Below are 13,793 nucleotides of genomic sequence, written 5' to 3' on the forward strand. Positions count from 1 at the left end.
CCAGCCTGAATCTGCCCACTTCCAGCTTTGCCCCATGGAAGGAGTGATGAAATCTTAGTTATGGGACTGTGGGTTGGTGGTGTTCCTGTGCTTCAAGACAGAAATGGTGGAGGGAGACCAGAGGGAAATAAAGAGCACTGTCCAGTCTGGGAGTCATGAGATGGGGACAATGATTGTTGGCTCTCCACAGGGAAGAGAGGGTCTGTTGTGGTTTAACCTCCAGCTGGTGACCCAGCACCACGCAGCTGCTCGCTCACTCCTCCCTGCCCTGGTGGGATAGGGAGGAGAATCAGACAAAAAAGGTGAAACTCATCAGTTGAGAAAATAATAGTTTAATAATCGATATAAAATAGAATACAATAATAATTGTAATGGAAAGGGAAGATATCAGAGAGAAATAAAACCCAAGAAAGAAAGGTGATGCACAGTGCAACTGGTCACCACCCACTGACTGATGCCCAACTGGCCCCTGAGCAGCAGTTCAGCCTTCTTGGCCAACTCTCCCAGTTTCTACACTGCCCATGAAGCCCTATGATATGGAATATCCCTTTGGCCAGTTTGGATCAGCTGTCCTGGCCATGCTGCACCCCAGCTTCTTGTGCTCCTCCTTGCTGGCAGAGAGTAGGAAACCAAAAAGTCATTGACTAAGCATGAGCAACAACTAAACCATCAGTGTGCTATCAACATGATTCTCACAACTGAACCCAAAACACTAGGAAGATTAACTCTATCCCAACCTAAACCAGGACAGTGTCACACTGTGAAGGGATGGAAAGACAGGTTCTTCAGGCTTCCACAAGGTAGGACAAGGAGGAAGGGATTTCTGCTGCCACATCACAGGTGGACGGATGCTTTTCTTGCAGCAGTTCAGTAGAACGTGGACAGTCTGGCACCTCCATAGCCAAGTTTTTAAAGCTGGCTGGACAAACACCTGGCAGGGGACCAGGGTGGAGATATTATTCTCTGTCTGACCTCAGTCCTAAAAGTCCCTTCAGCCGTGTCTGACAGAAGCCTTGCACATCACCTAGAGCTGTTGAGTTTGCAGCTGACAGTGCTTGGGTGTAGAGTCCCTTTTTTTTTTTCCCTGCTTTTTTTCTTCTCCCATCTTTATCCTCTCTGCTGGAGGCTTTTCTGCTCTCTACCCCATGAGCTTGTACCCTCCTGCTTGGGGGCTTCCCTGCAGGATTGATGTAAAGGACAAAGCATCTGCGATTACTGGGTCATCCCACCAAGAGCTGGGGATGGAAGGGACTTTCCACCTTCTCCCATCATCTGCTTTGCTGTACCTAGCCCTGAGTTGCTCGAACACAAAAACCCCTCAGATTGGCCAGCACAGGTGCCTAGGATCAGGGTTTCATCGCTCCAACCTCGAAGGGGGACATACTGTAGGGCTAAAAATAACCTCCCAGCCTTGTTATTGTCCGTGTGATTGGATGGAGGGTTGGGGCTGGGATGGGGGACCTGGGTCTCCAGTTTCCCAGGCAAGTGCAGCCCAGCCAGTTGTGCATTCTAGGAATCACCACCCCAGCTCAGTTGTTCCCGTGCGTATGCATCAAATGCCATTCCTCAGAATGCCACCAGCAAAGAGTCTCCCCCTTCTCCCCACCACCAGATGCTCCTAGACAGCGCTGAGATCAGGCTTAGAAATATCCTGGATTTAGCTGGTGTCTGGCTTGGGCTGACAGCTTTTCTGCCTCTGGATTAAAAGGCTCAGTGCCTCTGAACTCCGGCTGCAGCTTTTTGGCGTGTGAAAAAGGCTTTGCAGGGCGATGAAATTTGTTTTAATCCTCGTGGTCGGTTGTTCCCAAGGGCCCATCCCAACGCTTTGGAGTTGGCTGTGGAGCAGATGGGACTGAAAATGGAGAAGATGGTCCATGGAGGCTGTGATTTCATGCTGGGGATTGCTGTGAGATGTCTCAGCTCTCCTCCCTTTCCAGACTCATAATACAGTCTCATCAAAACCAATCAGGCTGTGGCTTTAGGTGCTCTTGACTCATTATTGTAACTCCATGAATATCTCCCAATGGTGGTGGGACAAAACACTTGCCCAAGGGATTTGACCTAACTCTGACGTCTGTATGGCTGAGACCCAGCCCTGAATTTAGGTTAGGTGTCCTTATTTATCACCTCTGCTCTACACTGTGTGACTGAGCTAAACAAACTCCAAGGATGAGCTGGAAGGAGCAGATCTCCCCTTTCTTTCTGCCTTGTTTTAAGTCCTGATCCCACTGTGAGTTCATTCCCTGGGGAAGGGAGATGTCAGGGACCCTTCTGCATCCTCTGCCTCCACTTGGCGCAGTCAGGCTCTGGTCATTGGCAGTGGATTCAGAGCTCTCGTGTACTATCTGCAGCTAAACAGCTGAGTAACAGTTGTGATGGTTTTCCAGACGCTGTGAGCCCTCATGGCAATCCAAGTCAAAGACCTTTGCTGCAGGTCAGTGATCCAGTGTTCCTATTTTTGTCCACCCACGCCGTGTCTGTCGAGTTGGTATTGCTGTCTGACAGCTTTCCTTGCCTAATTGCAGCAGCAGTTGAAATGATTTCTCTGTTTATGCTCCTAAAATAGTTGGGCCATAGTCTGGTTGAAAGGCAAGCCAAGCAGCCCACCAGGCTCCCAACAGCACCACGAAGCCAGGCAGAGAACAAGAGAAGGAAGCTTTTAGGAGGATGGTGGTTCATGATCAGGAGAACATAGGTCTATATAGTCAGGATATGTGGACCTGACCCACTGACACAATGTGGTGCCATTGAGATGATGATCAGAGGTCTTCTAGTCAGATGAGGACCCAGGCTGGCTTGGTAATGGCAAGGTCAAAACTTGCAGCACTTGCTTTGGGCTTCAGAATATCAAAAGTGATCTGAAGCCTGGGCATTGACCTTTTTGGTGTGGTTGATGGAATGTCTCTGGCATTGTTTTCACTTGGGTGTAAATCAACATCAGGCTCAGCCTGCTTCCTTCCTCCTGGGCCCACTGCAAGCAGAGTGGTGGTGGAGGCTGAGGTTCAGCATGAGGTAGGATGGAGGAGGAGGATTCAGCAGGCAGCGTGAGGTTCCCTTGCTGAATTTATTGATGTTTTTGATGAAGGTGGCAGGTTAAATATGAAACTCAGCACGTTTCCTCTACTCATCTTTCTCCAGAGAAACTGCCTATCAACTAACTGCTGCCGTGTGGGCTTTCCAACCCTGGTGCAGCAGGAGATGCTGACCTAGGGACTATGACAGTCTGAAACCACTTTGAACTAACCCAGTTTGGTTGTTTGAACAAGCACTCGTGGATTTGATTGGGTGTGAATCAGAGGAGCACAGACAGCCTTGATTTGTGCCATGTGGGAACTGAACCATTTTGAACTTGGTGTATAACTAAGATGCTCTTATGGCCTCTAACGTGTTAAATGTCCCTGTGAGCTCCAGAAAAAGATGATTATGGCCATTTCAAGCAGGAAGGAGCTGAGATACGAGCTGAGATACAAGCTGAATGCCTTTCCTAAGGTTACGCAGCAAGGTGATGATGGAGCAGGAGGCTGATGCCAGCTCTTCTGAATTCCTGCTCAGCTCCTCTAACTGCCCATTTTACATCTATTCCTGAAGCCAGACGTGCATGAACCAGTCTTGGCTGTGCCACAGACTACTTTGAACAGGGCTGAGAATAGACAAAGACTTCTTTGCCCAGTGCTTTGCAGTGGGAGCTTGGTGTGCTTCATGGATGCATGGATGTGCATAGGTGTCTTTGCTGAGGGATTGCAGGAATATCTGTTAAAGGTACAGCACAAGCTTGGTGGTCTCACAAAAATTCTGAACAACACATAATCCTTTCCATCTAATAACTCCCAATCATGGCAAAATGTATAAATAGCCCCTTGAGACTCAGCAAAAAAGGACCTGTGCTTAGTTGACTGATTTAGCAACCAACCCTCTACCCTTTGGCTCAACGAGGCAGTTTCTCCATTAGTGTCGCACTAGCAAACAATCTACGTGTTTCTGCGAGGGTGACCTTATCCTCTCCCACCTAGTTTTAGTGTCCCTTGGTAGACATTCTTTAATTATTCTTTTACTTCTAGTTGTTTTTACAACCTTGATGGGCCGCCCGTCATTTTGCCGCCGCCGCTGAAATAACTGCTGAACGTGTTGTGCCCATGATGGCTCATCAAGTTATATGATATGACCTCAATCTCTAATGAAAGGGCCAGCTTGTCTAGTGTGAGGATGAGGTAATTAGACCAGGACTTCTCCAGCCTCCTCTTTATTGAAAAGTAGGAGCTCTGAATAGACTGCTTATTAAAAAAGCAATTTCCCTTCCTTTGCCCACTCTACTCTTGCTCATTCAGCTATTCTTTCAGAGGGGTCTTGGGTGGAGAGGGTGTGTGCTGGGGGGAGATGTGTGTGTGTGTGTGTGTGTGTGTGTGTGTCGAGGGGATGGTGCTGGTGAGAGAAGTCAACTGTATTAAAGCTCGTTGCCAGCAATGAAGTTTCTTGGTTATATTAAATGAAGCACAGGCAGCCTTGCTAAAGCCCTTGTCTTCTCTATATCCTCCCCCTCCCTTTTCTCCCCCTTGTACACACAAGTGCAGCCCTCTTTTGTAACCCATTAATGAAAAGTCGGAATATTAGAGCACTCAATTAGTTCCACTGGGCTGGAGTAAGTGATGTTTTAATTAAATTTGCCCAGTTTCTCAGCAAAGTATCATTAAACATGACTTTCCAACTCCCTCTCTGGAGCGTTGCTAAGTTTCTTAATCCCAGGAGTGCTGACCTCTTCCAGAGGTATGTCTGGTCAAGCATGTCTTACAGATCCAAGGGGTACTATTAAAGGGGGCTGCTCTTACCCAAGGAAAAAAAAAACTGTCATATTCTCATTCCTTTTTCCCTTTCTCCTTCCAGAATTTGGGACACAAGCCTTTAGAGGTATAACCACAGTCTCCTTGAGGCCCAGGAGTGTTTAATGCAAAACTGTGGGAGGGTAGAAATGGAGAACAAGACAATTCCTCCCCCCTGCCAAAGTTTCTCTTTGGGCAATATCCCCCCTTTGAAACTGGTTCATGAGGCTTCCTGAATTGTTTTTGCACAGCCTCAGCCCCCATGTTTTGGTCTGTGTAAACAATGTGCACGTTTCTGAGGGATCCTTGTCACCCTTGTTGCTGTAGGGTTGCTCCAGAGCCATCCTGAGACCCGCTGAGACCATATGAGATGCTCTGGTGAGGATAGTGGGAGGCACGTGGGCTTCTCCTTGCTGTTGACCTGCTTGTTTTGGAAGTTTGTGTGAGGAATGGTTTTTCCCTTTCTGTGGTGCTGGCAGGGATCTATCTCAAGGGCTGAACGTGCCTCCTCTGCTGGAGACAGACTCTCCATATCACGTAGATGTTTGCCCAGCTATCATCTGTCTGAGGAGCTTCAGGAGCTATCACGTAACATGTTATCAGAGCATACCACCCTCTTCATTTCTCTATCTCCATTTTACAGAGGGGGAAACTGAGACCTAAAAAGATTAAGTGACTTACTGAAGGTCACACACAGGCAGAGGCTTGCACCCTGCTCTCCTGTTGCACAGACAGTGTTTACAAGCACTGCCCATCCCGTCTCTCACGTGTCCTGCTAGAAAATGTGATTCCAGACAAACTCCAGAGTCGAGCTTAAATACCTCATTTTTCTGCACCCTCAAAAAGGTGATGTTTGCATTTTGATGAGACAATTCCATATAAGCTTGCTGCTACAGATGGTGCATGGGGGAAAAAAAAGGACTATGCATCCTGGAGTTTCTTTAGGGATGTTTGTGGCACGACCTCTAGCATCACTTTTTGACTGTGGTATGAATCAAACCTAGCAAAGAGCAGCATCTCCAAGACTGGTTCTTGACTTTGTACCTCCAGATCCGTTTGCATGGCCACCACTAATATTGATTCCTCCAGGTTATGATAGGTAGGAAGGCATAAGCATGCTCTCTGCATTTTTTTCCTCATTTCAGGCTGAGTTTGGTTCAGCCAAAGTCTTTCTAAGGCCTGGAAATCAATATGTTGGAAAAAAAAATTGCTTGCAGTGTCCTGTAATTGGAGTTTGTTGTTTGTGTGGAGCTTTCTTAGCACAGTAGGAATACTGAAGGGAGGGAAAAATGCTTTTAAGTTTTTGATTTAAAGTAGGGTTCTGTTATTCTGTAGAAGTGTTTGTATTTTAATGTGTGTTTCACTAAAATACAGGTGTTTGGATTTTTAAAGAGCGAAGGGTGGTGGAAAGGGACACGTGTTCTGAAAAACCAGGTTGAGAGCAGGCTCAAAAGAAGAGCTTTTTTCTTTTAACATGAGAAAACTAAAAAGGGAAAAGAAAACAGTCTGTGAAACTTTTATAATTCAACTAATGGTGGTGGCTGGTGTTAAGGGCCAAGTTTGGTCTTCCAGTTGTGTGGGCGCTGGGAAAAAATGGGCACCGTGGCTGCTCTCCAAGCAAACATTAATACTTGAGCTGGGACAATAAGGTCTTTTTCTTCAAGGTCTTTTCCAACCTAAATGATTCAGTGATTCTAGACTAACTAAGCCTCTTTAAATTGAAGGAAGGGGATCCGCATTGAGGATGGGAGAGATTTGCAAAGAGGCATCTCAGACCCAGGGAAAACCCAGGTTTTGCCTTGGATGAGCTGCCTCTAAGGAGGTTCATCTGCTCCCTCCTCTTCCCCCAAACCATGGCGAATGGTTTGAAGCCTCAGAGCTTCAGCCCAGCCATGACGACAGCGGAGCTCTAACCCAGGAATTCCCACGGCTGCGCGTCCGCTCCGGGCTGCTGCTGCCCAGACAAGAGTTGTCTGAAAAACCACTGCCCGAGCCCCGTGACCCAGCTGGGAATGAATGGGAATCTGTCCTCGGCGTTTCAGCTAAAACACTGAGAAATTGTGTGTTGCAGCATGTCTGAGACTGATCATGACGGGGGCACTTAGTCTGAGCTTCGTGGCGAGCCATTGTTGGGAGGGAGGATTACATGTTGCATAGCAATGCTCTGCTGTGATCCCTTTTCCCTGTGGCTCTCATAAAGCCATTTGGGCAGGCGGTCCTGCTCTGCTATCTAATTTCCTCTGAGCAGCACGCAAGAGTTCAGTCTCCTTCTATCACAGTTTCCCTCCTTGTGCCTTTGTCAGGGTTCTCACAACAAGATCAATGGCAGTTCGTGTTCCTAAGTCAAACTCGTTTGCTCAAAGAACTTTATTTGCCTTTATTTTAACTACTTATAACTTCGTTTCAAGGACTCTCCTATTTTTGAGACCACCAGACCAGGGGGTTGTTCAGAGCAGAGTGGGAGGAGATCATTTTGATCTGCGATGCCATCCCTGACCCACTAGTTGTCTTTGTTCAGCTTTGCTTTTGTAATCAAAGCTCTCTACAACATAAAACACATTAAGGATTCAGATGCATGCTTGTGGTGTTACCCCAGGGCTACTACAGCTCTGCTGATGTGTGGTTTTGACAGAGCCCTGTCAAATTATTTCAGGGTGCTGCTGTGTGTGTTCAAGTTGGGTTCAAGTCGATGTAGGCTGGAGGCTCTGAACTGTGTAACGTGCCTTGAAAAGAAAACAGGAGCTACCTGTGGCTCTTGGAATGATCAGCTTGTGTTAGTCTTATTCTGCCTCACATACCTTAGACCTTTTTGGCATTAAAAGCAAAGTTATTCTACCCTGGGAGTCTCTCCAGGTTTGACAATGTGAGCCAGATATTTACGCCTTTGTCCCAGGGCCCAGCCAGGAAGGGTTTCTCCAACACTGCTCCAAGCAACCTGCTGACTTGGACAAGTCTTGTTCTGCTTCCTGGAGGAATGAGGTGGTTTTAAGTGTCTCTGACAGCAGCCTGCAATGAGAGGATGGAGGTCTTTGTGGAAGCTGGGGAGCAAGACATGAAACAGGAGGGCTTTGCCAAGATGCATTTTAGCTCGTGGGTGGTTAGGGGCCCTTAGGAAGCAGTTCTCCATCAAGCATTGCCTGGAGTGTCAGCATCATGACCTACAGCTGCTGGGGGAGGCTGGCTGGGGAAGAAATGTTTCACTATAGCGGCCTCCTAAAGTCCTTGAGCCCTTCTGAGTCCTTCAAGAAGTTTTATGAGGCAGTTGGGATGCGTTGCACTTGCACAGTGGCCATATGGAAATCCACATGCTGGATTTCATGAACTGGTGGATTCAGGAGGATGGGGACAATGGAAACCTTTTATGCTTTGGTCCACCAGTACGTGACATCTAAGCTGTCTTAGCCACTGCTTAATGAGGAGCTAGAAGTGGATCAGGAAACAAAAAACCAGACTGGGATTCATTAGGGACTTTGGTCATCTCTGTTTCAGCCCAGATGAAGTGAGTAGGATTCATCTACCTAAATATAAGTGTTAGCACCCTTTGAGTGACCTTGATGCTCCTGGGAGGGCAGATGGTGGTGAAAAGCAAATAATACCTCAAATAATGCTAGATATTGATACTGAGACACCTAAATTCATCCCAGAGGGGTGGGATTCTGCTCACAGGTTATCCAAACTGAGGTACCTCTGTGTGAGCTGAGTCCTTAGGCTCTTGTTAGCCAGTAGAGGTGTGGTCAGCAGAGCTGGTGGAGCCTGGAGAGCTGCTGTGCAGGTGTCTGCTTAGCTGCAGGATCCTATGTCTGCTTGGGCACTGCTGAGTCAGGTGGGCGTTTAGAGGTGTTTCTCAAATGTAGGCATTTCATCTCAAATGTCTGCCTCAGTGAGGTCAACCCTGGCTGGCTGGGGTGATTCAAGGGCCTAAACCTACATCCCTGTTCCTGACTGAAGGTCTGATGCTAGCTGCTGGCTGCCAATCCATCAGGATCTGGAGTTCCAGCATGGGTTGTGCCATACCTACCAGTCCCACGTGGATGCCCTGGGTATGCTGGAACAGCCCCGTGTCCACCTTTCCTTCCACCATTTCTCCATTTCATGGCCATGCCTTGTTCAACCCCCTCCAAACCCAGCTCAGCCTGTGCACAGAAGTGTGTCTATCAGCTGAGCCCATTCCTGATGCTTTCTTGCTTTCCCATCTCCTGTACCATGGTGGTTGTCTCTTTTTCCAGGTGGGTCACACACAAGGAGCTTGGAGGAGGTGGAAGGGTTGGGAAAAGGGGGAATTAATGAATGACTGCAGTGTGCAGCCCTTCTGCAAGCATCTCAACAATGTTGCCTGGTTTGCTGATGATCTGGGCGTGAAATCAGGTCTAGGAGCTTTGTTTCACACGAACTCAGCTCTCAGTTCTGGCCGACCACTGAAATGTGACTTTACATCAGGGACAGGATGAGTGAGGGTTGCTTGGGGTTGTTTTTTCTCGGCGTTGAAGCATGTTCTGTACTCTGTTGTCTGACATGGTGGGATTTCTCCTGGAGTTGGCCAGACACTTTGGCACGTAAAGCGTGACAGCCCCTAACCAAGCTGGCCCAGCTGAGTGCTCTGAGCAAGGAACACATCTCTCTCTGTAACCCATCCCTTGTTTGAATGCTACTGTGTATTATTGGATTGCCTCTGAAAAGGTCTTGGCTGTTGCAGGAATGAAGTGTGACCATTGGCCAGGCTCTGCTGAAGGCCGTATTATGCACAGTGTCTTTCTAAAAATGTCTCTGTAATATCAGGATTGGGCCAGACCCCAATTCTGAGCCCATGACCTATTGCACATTTTGCACATGGGGCTCAGCAGGGCTCGTGCAGCCAAAGAATTAGGAACCGGATGGTCAGGAAATGGACTGGAGCCAGTCCTCTGCTGTGATGAGGCTGTAACGTGGGCAGATGCCATAATGGGCAGAGGAGGGGGGATTTATTTTCATTTTTGGATACTCTAGATACCCAAAGGAAGGGCACCTTCAGTAGTACCTTGACAGGAGGCAGTGCTATAAAACGAACTCTGTTCTAACTTGCTATTTTAAGGTATAACCACCCTTTACCCATTTAAAGTCAAAATGTGACCTATTTTTGGGAGGGAAACTAGAACTATAAATATCTGTGTTTAATCCGTGGACAAAACACAGATTATCTGTGACTGTCCCAATCATCCTGCTGCTCTTGTCACCCACGGAGGATTCTGTCTCTGGAGAAGGTGGGGGAGAACATCCAGATGCCATTTGTAAAGAGGTGGATGTGCTCTCGTGCAGATTTATTACAGCCTGATCCAAAAAAAAGGTTTGTTTAGCATCAGTCAGCGTATGGGTACAGGGTCCTGTACAGCACCTTTAGAGACCTTTCATAGAGTCACAGAATGGTAGAGGTTGGAAAGGACCTCTGGAGATCACCTTTGCCTCTCTCTAAGATCAATAACCATTGACTCGCTCTTTGCTTCCTTCTCTTCCCTTCCTGAGAGTACTTCTTCTTCTCATTCTCCTTTTTTTCTGTTGAAAATAACCTTTTCTTTCCATTCTCTCTACCTCATGGTGTGGTTCCACTGTGTCTGCTCTTCCTTCTGGATTCACACCTCGTGTTGATCTGGAGAGAGCTATCCCCATGCAAGCTGTCCTCAAGCAAGAGCTGGAGATGTTGCTGTATGGAGACTAACTTTGCTTTGGGAATAAGTTAAACACGACACATTTACTCTCTGATATCTCCAACAAGTTATTTCCCTCCTTTAGGCATCTGTGAGACGAGTCTCATTTCTCCTTACAACCCCAACTGCAAATGTTTAAGTTTTAAAATTAAAAAAAATAAAATATGAAGAAAGGATTTGAAACCCTTGCCAGTGATAATTGTAGCCCAGAGGCGTGAAGTTGAACATGAGAGTCCTGGTGTGGAGGGGACAGAATCAGTTCCCAAGGGTCTAAATGCCTTCCCTTTCTTTTCCACCTTGAGTGTGAAGACCCTGCTCATAAATGCTCTGCTTTTATGGGGTCAAAGGATTGAATCCATTGAGATGGACTCTTCTCACTGCAACATCAACCTAGATTTCATGTTTTTTTTCCCCTTGAAGCCTTCTGTGTGAGCAGCCAGCCTTCCAAGCTGCCTACAGCTGGTGCCATGGGCAGAGTAAATCCTGGGGGCTGCATTAAAGCACCTGGAATCTTAATTTTTCAGAAAAAGGGAGGGCACTGAGGAGACCGAGGGAGTCCAGGGCTTCACCCTGCACCAAAAACGTGCTTCATTAAACATATGTTTGGCCAGCAAGCAATGGACCCCTTTGTTTTCAAAAGCACATGCATGCTTCTTCATTGCTGGCAGGAAAAAAATTGGCAGGGCCTTTTAAACGTGCTACCACACTCCAGAATAGGATGCTGAGCACAAGCTGGAGAGGCAGAAGCTACCTGGATGGTTTTGGAGCTGCTGGTTTTAGTGATGGTGACTCCAGATGTTGTTCTTGAGGGCTTATCTATATATTTCAGCTACATCAAGTCTTTTCCTCAGTCATGAGGTGAACTAGGTGGGATGCCAGGTCTAGTTGCTCCTGGTGGACACAGCACAGTTGAGCCATGTATCTACTGAGCCTGTGCTGCTAACTGGGAGCCGTGTGGGTTTAAGGTGGTATCCTGTGTGTTGTGGTATGGAGAAGGTTCCTACTGTCCACGCTCATGTTCTGGAGCACACCTCACCTCTGTGTTTGTGTGTGTTGTGGCAGTGCTCTCCCTCTTCTCTCCACTAAACCAGCTCCTTCCACTTCTTCCATCTTATGTCTTTGTTCTTCTTATAATAACTAAATAGGTGTTAAAATATGTATTAGTCTCTTAACTCTGTCACACCTTCAGAGCTCTGCCTCTGTAGATGAGCCAGCCAGGCTTTGTACACCTTACTAGTATCATTAACTACTCAATAAAGTGATATTCTGGCAGGTAAATGTCATATTCCTGGAAACTGGGACCCTTCTAAAACCAATATTTTCTGTAGTATGTGTTCTCTGTCCTTCTCCAACAGGAGGTTTCCGTGTTGTCATCACCTTTGTCTTCCAGAAGCATCTCCTAGAAAATGGGGTTTCTTTTTGTTTTCCTCTGTGTCTTGATTTCTTCCCCCATAACTGATTCTCTTCTGGGGCCGTGTGTGTCTGCAGGTCATCAAAGCTGGAGTGGAGACAACCTGCAAATGCCACGGCGTGTCTGGATCCTGTACAGTCCGAACGTGCTGGAGGCAACTCTCTCCATTCCACGAGATAGGGAAGCAGCTGAAGCAGAAGTACGAGACCTCCCTCAAAGTGGGCAGCACCACCAACGAGGCCACGGGGGAAGGGGACATCTCCCCACCCAAGAAGTCCATCCCTGGTCACAGTGATCAGATCCCAAGGACTACGGATCTCGTCTACATTGACGATTCCCCGAGCTTCTGTATGATGAGCAGATACTCTCCTGGGACTTCGGGAAGGAAATGTTACAAAGACAAGAACTGTGACAGCATCTGCTGCGGGCGAGGGCACAACACGCAGAGCCGGGTGGTCACCCGCCCGTGCCAGTGCCAGGTCCGTTGGTGCTGCTACGTGGAGTGCAAGCAATGCACCCAGAGAGAAGAGGTTTACACCTGCAAGGACTGAGGCGTCTTCTGCTCGATGGTGGCGGGCGCTTGGCCATCTAGGAGAACTACGTATGGAGACAAACAGGGTTTGATTGACCTTCTGGGATCTGAAAGCTATGTCGAGACATAAGCACTTTGTAGGGTACAGGTGACCCAGCTGTGTTGCTGTTTTGTTTATTTTTTTGTTTTGTTTTCCTGTAGACTGAATTTTAATGAGGTCCAACCATGTGGAAATAAGTGCCTGTCACACTGGGGTTAGACACCAGTTGACCTTCACCTCCGTCGTCTACGCAGCTCGACGGATCGTTTATCCTTGGGACATCTTGATCGTTTCACCAATCCTCCATGAACTCCTGGGCTAATATATTCTCCTTGGCATAAATAACCTCTACTACTTCCTTCCTGAAGCTTACCCAACTGCTTAGAGGGGCTAAGCAGATCCAAAACGAAGCTCCTCCTGCTTTGAATGCAGTGGTACGGGAAGAGGTCATTTATTTCCCCTTTGAAAACTGGAAAGAGGTGTGTAGGGTGAGCAGGACCAGCCCCGATGGTTCCTCTAGTGGAGTTTCTGCACATTGAGCAAAAAAGGCTCTGACAAAGAGACCCACTGGGAGGGTGAGCCTCGTAATGGCAGCTCCGTGTCCGCACGCGTTCGTCACCAAATACAGCTCAAAAAATGTCGAGTCCACCACGTTGCAGATAGAAATCTATCCAAGAAAGAGGTTGGGAAGACAGTAGAAAACCAGACGTGCCTGTCCCCTTCAGTCCACTCACATAGAATTCTTTAGGTTGGAAGAGACCTTTAAGATCCTCAAGTCCAACCATTTTTCATGATTTTTTTTTTAAAAAAAAAAACAATTTCTCTGAATGCAGTTCCTTTAGCACTATCACTGTCTTAATTGTTTTTTTTGGATTTTTGTTTAAATAACCACTAGATACTTTTATTTTTTCCCTTTGTGCATGATTTCTTTTTCTCTCCTCTTCCCACCTCTTGCGGATTGAATTCACCCTGTGGTAACCGCTTCAGAAAACAGAACTTGGAGCTTTTTTAGTCTTAGGCCAGCTGAATTTGGACACGTGTTTCTGGGTAGGACAAGAGAAATCGGAGTGCACCTTGGAACGCGGTGCTGTCTTGCGTTGTATAACAGCCATTTGGGACTGGATCAGACCTCTGGAGGAGTTGACTTTTCTTTTACTAGGTCATCATTCCATTTACTCTAAACCGTGGCGGTGGTACACGACACAAGCTGTATGTAAACCCTATGACCTTAAGGTTTTATTTTATTTTTAACCACTAGATTGAGAACTGTGTTTTAAAAAAACACAACTGCTAAATAGTAACCAAGCGTTGGATTCCA

The 13,793-nt window shown here is 47.2% G+C and overlaps 1 protein-coding gene across 1 annotated transcript in view; it reads left to right on the forward strand.

Annotated features, from left to right (window-relative positions):
* Window positions 1-12,856, forward strand: part of WNT9A (wingless-type MMTV integration site family, member 9A) — an 18,047-nt gene extending 5,191 nt beyond the window's left edge. The window contains exon 3 of the mRNA XM_008944979.1: window positions 11,981-12,856. Within this exon, the coding sequence (XP_008943227.1) occupies window positions 11,981-12,454 (474 nt within the window). The 3' untranslated portion in view covers window positions 12,455-12,856. The remainder of the gene's footprint in view (window positions 1-11,980) is intronic.
* The last annotated feature ends 937 nt before the right edge of the window (window positions 12,857-13,793 follow it).

This window comes from Merops nubicus, unplaced genomic scaffold, assembly GCF_000691845.1.
Source record: "Merops nubicus isolate BGI_N331 unplaced genomic scaffold, ASM69184v1 scaffold4320, whole genome shotgun sequence".
NCBI lineage: Eukaryota > Metazoa > Chordata > Aves > Coraciiformes > Meropidae > Merops > Merops nubicus.